At 66.8% G+C, this 7242-nt stretch overlaps 5 protein-coding genes across 5 annotated transcripts in view; 2 read left to right on the forward strand and 3 right to left on the reverse strand.

The window, feature by feature from the left end:
- PFL1_01379 (uncharacterized protein) overlaps positions 1-1131 on the reverse strand; it is a gene marked incomplete at both ends in the record, with an annotated part of 2166 nt that extends 1035 nt beyond the window's left edge. Inside the window, 2 exons of the mRNA XM_007878881.1 lie at positions 55-554; positions 651-1131. Of these exons, the coding sequence (XP_007877072.1) occupies positions 55-554; positions 651-1131 (981 nt within the window). The remainder of the gene's footprint in view (positions 1-54; positions 555-650) is intronic.
- A 481-nt stretch (positions 1132-1612) lies between these two features.
- On the forward strand, positions 1613-2511 carry PFL1_01380 (uncharacterized protein; the record flags this gene model as incomplete). Its single annotated transcript, XM_007878882.1, has 4 exons — positions 1613-1708; positions 1839-2182; positions 2293-2368; positions 2488-2511. 4 exons carry the CDS (start codon positions 1613-1615, stop codon positions 2509-2511), a joined length of 540 nt encoding a protein of 179 aa, XP_007877073.1.
- A 197-nt stretch (positions 2512-2708) lies between these two features.
- On the reverse strand, positions 2709-4123 carry PFL1_01381 (uncharacterized protein; the record flags this gene model as incomplete). Its single annotated transcript, XM_007878883.1, has 2 exons — positions 2709-3910; positions 4054-4123. The coding sequence occupies 2 exons, from the start codon at positions 4121-4123 to the stop codon at positions 2709-2711; spliced, it is 1272 nt and encodes a 423-aa protein (XP_007877074.1).
- A 409-nt stretch (positions 4124-4532) lies between these two features.
- PFL1_01382 (uncharacterized protein) lies at positions 4533-6335 on the forward strand (the record flags this gene model as incomplete). The annotated part of the gene is made up of 1 exon (XM_007878884.1): positions 4533-6335. The coding sequence occupies one exon, from the start codon at positions 4533-4535 to the stop codon at positions 6333-6335; it is 1803 nt and encodes a 600-aa protein (XP_007877075.1).
- A 163-nt stretch (positions 6336-6498) lies between these two features.
- The window catches only part of PFL1_01383 (uncharacterized protein), a gene marked incomplete at both ends in the record, with an annotated part of 1743 nt that continues 999 nt past the window's right edge, over positions 6499-7242 (reverse strand). The window contains one exon of the mRNA XM_007878885.1: positions 6499-7242. This exon is cut by the window's right edge and continues 999 nt beyond it. Coding sequence (XP_007877076.1) covers positions 6499-7242 — 744 coding nt within the window.

Genomic DNA, 7242 nt, shown 5'->3' on the forward strand with positions numbered 1-7242 from the left:
GCCGCTGCCCGACGCCATCGCCGACGACGGGGGCGCCGTGGCCGCATCGCTGACCAGCACTTCGCGCAGCGCGATCGGGTCCTTGCCCCGCAGCTCGCCGAGCGTGCGCCTGTTGCCCGCCTTGTCCTCTCCCAGCTCGTCGAGCTCTATCCGCTTGGCCTGCAGCGAGCCGGGCGGCGGCTTGGGGTAGTTGACCGTCACCGCGCCCGCCGCCTGCGCCAGGGCGCTCAGGGCGATCTCGCGGTTCTCGCTGCCGCGGCCGAGACTGCCAGAGAGCAAGAGGTAGGGCGACTTGGGGATGTGAAGCATGTGGAGCCCGGCGGCGCAGATGTCGGCGGGCGAAGGGGCCAGCACGACGCGGAAGTAGGTGAAGTGCGACGTCCAGGGCGTCGAGGCGGCCCGGACGGGTGAGGTATCGCCCGCCTTCCGCCCGCCATTCGAGGGGTCCTCGACCTGCAGGAAGATGTGGTGCTCGAAGTAGTGGGCCAGCTCGGTGCTGAAGCGGCCGTGCAGCTGGTGGGGCGCGAGCTTGTCGAAGCCCTTGTCATTGGAGTCTGACGCGGGGGCCGGTTTCGAGATGAACAGAGGTGGATGTCAGGGAACGCCGACGTCTTTTTCGAGCATCGGATCGGGAGCGGCAAGCTGCGCACCTCTTGCGTCGTCGTAGACGAGCTTGACGGCCGACCAGCTCCTGCTGGTCCTCCTGTCGGCGCCAAACAGCAGGTCGACCTCGGCCACCATGCCGTAGCTCAGCCCATCGACCCAGTCGACGGTGAGGATGCGCTCCACCGCCCTGGTCTTGGGCACCTTGGGGTCGATCATGAGCGCGGCCCAGATGAGTTCGAGCGACTCGAGCGACCTGGCCCTCCTCTCCTCGTTGAGGTCGAGGACGGCGTGGTATCGGAAGGTGGCCTCGTCGGCGATGTCCGCCTGTTTGGCCGGCTGTCGGCGCGACAGCTTTGGCGGGATGTGGTATGCCCTGCTGGCGGAGAGCCATCCGAGCGCGAGGCGGACCAGCTCGGCCTTGTCGAGGCGGGTGAGGAGGCGGCGGAGCTGGGGCGAGTGCGGGACGAGCTCGGCGTCCTGGTGCGACGCGAGCGTGGACCTCGATGTGGACGCCTGGACGAGCATTGTCGAGCGTGTGTCTTGCGAGAGGCTGGCTGTATGCGCAGCGGTGATGGCGGGCCGTGCGGTGTCGGCGGTGGTGGTTACGAGGTGGGAGGCAGAGCCCGGCTGTTTGGACGGTAACGAGGCGCGAGGTGGGCCAGACGAGGCGGCGTAGGCGACCCTGGAAGTGGAGCTGGCAGGCGGGCCAGGCATTAGGCGCAGGCGCGGCGTCTGGGGCGCGTCGCGACCGCCAGGCTTCCTGGCTTGCGCTGTTTGAGATCGGCGCAAGGCGCCCGATCCGGAGCGAGGACGGAGGCCCAAGCCAAGCCAGGCCAGGCAGCCCAGGCCAGGCCAGGCCGAGGCGATCTGCGGGCGGTGACGAGCCCAACGTCGATTCTTCCGGCCGCACCCTCGCACCTCCTCTCGATCCGACCACCACCGCCGGCGCTCCCCTTCCCATCTCTTCGTATCCTTGTCCACCTTGCACACTCGATCACACACCACGATGGGAGCAGCAGCATCCAAGCAGGACACCGCGCCGCCCAAGCCGGCCGCACCAGCCGAGACCGCTTCGGACGACAAGCAGGCCCACCCCCTTCAGGTGAGCCGGCCCCTCTCCCTCCTCGAGCCTGATCAGTGACCGCGCGCCGAAGGAGCGCCTCTGAGGGCAACACTGACCTGCTGCCACCGCATCACCTCTTCTTGCATGCCCTTCGCACCCGCGGCACCAGTTTGGCCGCTCGCTGCTCAACTCGCTCGACAAGACGCACGTCGAGGGTCCCAGCGCGGATCGCCAGGCGACGCTCGACAGCTCGGTGCAGCAGCGGATCAAGTCGGAGCTCGACCGCCTGCGCAAGGAGGAGGCCGAGGTGCGATCGCAGATCGAAAAGGCCATTGAAAAGGAGAACCTCGAGCGCGAGTCGAAGCACAGCGGAGCAGAGGGCAAGAACTCCAACGTCCTCAGGCAGGAGCTCGACGAGGTCAGGAAGAAGATCGAGAGGCACAGGCAAAAGTCCGACATCTCGGCCTACGCCGGCGTCAAGGAGGCTCAGGAGCAGCTCGTCAAGTGCTACAAGTGAGTCGATCCATCTGGTCGACCAGTCCCGCGCCAGCCTTGATCGGCCCAGGCGGCCTTTGCTGACCACTTGCCCGCCTTCTTCTTGCGCTCGACGCCCTTGACCCCAGATCACAACCGGAGCGAACGCTCGACTGCTGGAAGGAGGCCGAAGACTTCAAGGCCGCGGTCGCCAAGGCTGAAAAGGTGCGTTGGCAGCCGAGTCATGGCATTGCATCGGTCCCAGTCCCAACTCGACTCGAGACTCACCTGCGTATCCGCCATCACTTCCATCTCATGAAACCCCAATCGTCCCCACGCTGCAGGAGTTTATCGCATCGTTCAACTAGACGGCGACGACAGGCGGCAAGGCTGATCGGCCGCTGCGGCCGTCAGAAGAGCGCGCTGCGGCCTGGACAGTTCGTGCCGAAGCGGCTGGCGCAATCAGACATCATCCTCTCGATCGACGTGGGCTGTGTTGACGACTGCGCTTGCATGTGGAAGTCTCGAAGCGAGCGGGCTAGTAGAGACGGGGGCGGCAGCAATTCTATGGGAGCCATCTCGCCCGGTAGACGACCTCGGGCCGCTCGATTTCGTCGCGGCTCTGGACGATGCGGAGCTCGCGCTTCCTCATCCGGTTGACTCTCGCCTCTGCCGGGTCCTCGGCCTCGACCTGGACTTCACCTTGGACCTTGCCGTTCGTCGCGGTCGCAGCAGAAGGGGACTGGCGCGCCTCCTCGGCTTCGAGCCTGTCGATGGTCTCCGATGTCCGGGCCAGGATGCCCTGCAGCGAGGCGATGGCCAGCTCGGCGGCCCGGGCGATGGGTGTGAGCGACTTGACGCCGTTGGCCCCATCTGCGGTTGCGGCCCGCTCCTGCGCCGTCTCCTGCGGGCGGAAGCGGCCAAGGGTCAGGGCGGCAAACAGGTCGCCGACGCCCGAAAAGTAGCCGTCGACCTCGGGGAACTGGATCATCCAGACGTCGAGGTCGTCCGGCCCATCTGGCGGGGCGGTGGCGGTGGCGTTGGCGGTCGAGTTACGGGCGGTGGACCGGGTGCGATAGCTCGAGCCGACCTGGAGCATGGCCGTCTGTCCGTTTGGCAGCGTTGCCGTGGCGCCAATCTTTTCCAGCTCGCCCTGGGGCAGGGCGACCGAGGTGATGATGACGTGGGGCACGCCGTGGACGTGGTGGAGCGTCCAGATGACGCGCTTGAGGCTGGAGAGGTCGGTCACCTCGAGGCCGGTGAGCACCTGGGCCTCGAACTGGTTGGGCGTGATGATGGTCGAGTAGGGCAGCATCTGCTTGTAGACGGGCAGCACCTCGGGCGCGACGTACATGCCCCGTCCGATGTCGCCCATGACGGGATCCAGGAGGTAGATGAGGCCGCCCTCGTCGTCGTCGTCGTCGTCGTCGTCGTCTTCGCCGCTTGCCCCGTCGTCAGCACCGTTCCGGCCGCCGTGCTGCTGCTGCTGCTGCTGTCGCGCCTGGGCCGGCGTGCGTGCGCGCAGCTTCTTGACGAGGTTGAGGACGTTGGTGACGACGGCGGCCGAGGGCATGTACCCGGTGAGCATGCGGCTGTACCGGAGCAGGCCGTTCTTGTCGAGGCCGTCAAAGAGCTGGTCGAGGTGGTCCGAGTCGAAGCGCAGGCCGCCCCATCGGCCGTAGCCCGTGTGGTTCGAGAACTGCACCGTGTTGGCCACGTCGACGTCCCATCCGAGCAGCTGGAGCGGGAAGGTGGCCGCCCGGTTGCCTGGGAAAGGGCCAGACGATCAATGAAGGCGAGGCAAGGCAGCGGAAGGTCAGTCGAGGGATCGCCGAGACACACACACGGACGGGCCGAAGTAGCACGAGACCGGACGCTCTAGGACGGAAGGCCGGCCAGGCGTGACTTACCGACGTAGCCCGAGACGACGTGGCTCTGGATGCTGAGGATCCGGGATGGATCCGGGACGTTGGCCGACATGCTTTGCGAGGCTGTGCGAGCGGGGGTGCAGGATGGGCTGCTGTCGGTGGATGCGGACGGTGGTCTAGGGCGTGGCGCCGAGGATATGGTGGGGCCAAGGAAGAAGCAGAGGTCACCTCGAAATTTAAGGCGTTTTACGCTCTCTCTCTGCCGTGGCCGTTCGGCTGGGTTTCTCGGGACAGCCGAAGGGGGCGTGGCGAGGGGCGTGGCGGGCCAACGCCGTCGGCTGTCTGTGTGGAGGAAGTTGGAAGCAAGCGGCTGAGCCAGGGCCTCCTTCGCCTTGCCAAGCTGGCCTTCTCTCCTGCCTCATCCTCCTCCTCCGACCACCATCACCACCACCACCACCACCACCACCACCACCAACACCGCAGTCCTGTCTCGCCATCCTGTCGGTCGCCGCACGCCCAACATGGACCAGCAAGCCTTCCGACAGCTGCTCGCAACGCCGCGACCGGGCTCCGCTTCCCAGTCGGGCTCAGGCACGCGCGCCTTTGGCCGCTCCAACAAACGCTCCCAGCCCGCCGCTGGCGATGCCGCCTCGTCGTCCAGCACGACACCCTCTGACCTGAGGCCGCGCAAGCTGGATGCGGAAAAGGCGAAACGCCCTCCCAAGCCCCGCATCAACCCGCTCACCGGCGAGGCGTACGTCGACCGCGCTACGGCGAGGCGGTCCGGAAAGGAGTCCGAGTTTGCCGACGTCGAAAAGCTGCTGGCCGACTTTGAGGCCCGCGCCGCCCAGCTCGAGACCGAGGAAGAGCGAGAGGAGCTTAGGGAGCAGATCAAGTACCTCGGCGGCGACGAGAAGCACACGGTGCTCGTAAAGGGCCTCGACTTTGCCCTGCTCGCCCAGAACAAGGCCAGGCTCGAGTCCGAAGGCGGCCAGACGGGCGACGACGACCTGGAACGGGCATTCGAGAGCGCCAAGTCGGGCAGTGCCGCTGCGGCAGAAGAGCAGACTGCCTCGGAGCCCGCTGCGGGCACCAAGCGGTCGAGGGAGAGCATCCTCGAGGCGCTCAAGAAGCGGAAGCTGGGGCAGTCCTCGAGCAGCTCGAGCGGCGGCATCGCCACGCAAGGCTCTTCGTCGGCCACTTCGTCCAGCAAGTTTAAACCCATCGGCTTCAAACCAATCGGAGCAGCGCCATCTTCCTCTTCGACGACGACGACGACGACGACAGACGACCCAGACGTCAAGTACATCAACGGCAAGAGGATGCGCAAGAAGAAGAAGGACAAGAAGCCGGATGCTGGCAGCGCCGTCGGTCCATCGCAGGATGAGCGGGCAAGCACGAGCAACGCCGGCAGCAGCAGAGTGGCGTCGACCTACATGCCGCCGCCACCGACACCAGCAGCAGCGGCGGCGGCCGGTGCAGGCTCGACGCGGCGCACCGGCGAAGGGCCCGCATCTCGAACGAAACAGCCTGACTCCGCTTCAGGGGCGACGTCAGCATCTCCACCCCCGACATCGCCAGTGCCTGCCCGGCCCTCTCCAACGAAGAAGGACGGGGACGTCGAGACAGCCGCTGCTGTCGGAAAGGAAGCTGCATCTTCGAAGACCGAGGCGGGAGCCGCTGACACAGGCGCTCCTCTGCCTGTAACCACGCCGGCTGCGAGTGGGGAGACCGCTGCTGAAGTCGAGGACGACGAGGACGTCGACATCTTTGCGGAAGCGGGCAGATGGTCCGGTCTATCGGACCAGGAGAGCGACACAGAGGCGGCGGATTCGGCGGCGCCGGCGGCATCGGCGAGCCCCGGCCGGCCGCAGCCTGCAGTTGGGAGCGGCCAGAAGCGAGACTGGTTCTCGACGAGTGGATCCGCCGCCGCCGCCGCCGCCGCCACTTCGGAGGATGAGAGGCACCACAGTCCTCACCGAGCGGCGTACGACGACGGTCCGACCGCACGTCCCTCTCGAGGTCCGTCGCACCACGACGACGACGACGACGACGGCGACGAGGGAGAAGCAGGAGAAGATGAGGAGGGGGAGGAACGACCGACGAGGCTGCAGGGCTTCAGCGACTCTGCGCTGCCGTCTGAGCTGACGCGGGCGCTGCTGGAGAGGGAGAAGCAGCGAGAGGAAAAGAAGAGGCTCAAGGAGGAGGCGTGGAAGGAGAAGCGCAAGGCCAAGAAGCAGAAGAAGGAGAGGGGAGCACAGCCCGACGACGAGGCGGCGGGGGGCGATAAGGGCGAAGAGGGAGAGGAAGAGGCGGACGAGTAGGTCCTTTCCATCCTTGCGGCAGGCCGAGGCCGAGAATCGAGAGATGGCGCCACACGAGGCGATGCGACACGATGCGAAACGCGGTGCGATGACGATTTAGCGGCAAGGAAACGACGGACGAGCATGGTATACGGCTATAAATACAAGGCTCGAGGCCAGAGGGTCACTGGGAGGACGAGGCGACGCTGCTGAGGATACCGACGCCCTTCCTTCGCACGACGTCGAGGCAGGCGGCGCAGCCGGGATGGACGAGGACGAGCTCGGCACGTACGTCCTCGACCTCTTCGTCCTCGCCACGTCGCTGATGCCGCTGCTGCTGCTTCGACGCGGCAACGTCACCGCCAGCGCCAAGGTTGGACGAGAGGAGGCCGCCGTGCAGCTTCGGTCCGCCCGATGGCAAGGCGATGGTCACGACGTCGCTGTCCGGCGACGGCCGAGCAGGCACATGGTTTGACGAGTCGATCGGCGTCGACCCGCGCCTCGAATCGGCCGCGTCGGTGCGGGGGCCCTGCTGCTTCTCCTGCTCGAGCCACTGGTCAACGACGTTGATGCCGCTCGGCTTGGAAAGCGTCAGGTCGCACGCCATGCAGTTGTCGCAGTCGACCTCGGTGGCACCATCGAGCTGGCTGCTGTCCGCGGCTGTGCCCGCCGCAGCGCGACTAGGAGAGGTAGGGCGCGGACCTTGGCCATCTTGGGTTCCCGACAGCCCGGCGGCTGAGGCCGACGAGCGCTCCAGCTGCTGTGGGCCCGCCTCGTTGCCCTGGCAGCTCGGGCAGCGGCAGTTTGCGCCGCATCCGCACCTTGGCGGTACAAACTCGCTCGACATGTCGACGGCCTGGAGCAGCAGCTCGATGCTGGGCGCGGCGGGCGAGGCCGCGGATGGCAACGGACCCGTTCGGCAGCCGGG

Source organism: Pseudozyma flocculosa (assembly GCF_000417875.1).
Source record: "Pseudozyma flocculosa PF-1 unplaced genomic scaffold scaffold00003, whole genome shotgun sequence".
Lineage (NCBI taxonomy): Eukaryota > Fungi > Basidiomycota > Ustilaginomycetes > Ustilaginales > Ustilaginaceae > Pseudozyma > Pseudozyma flocculosa.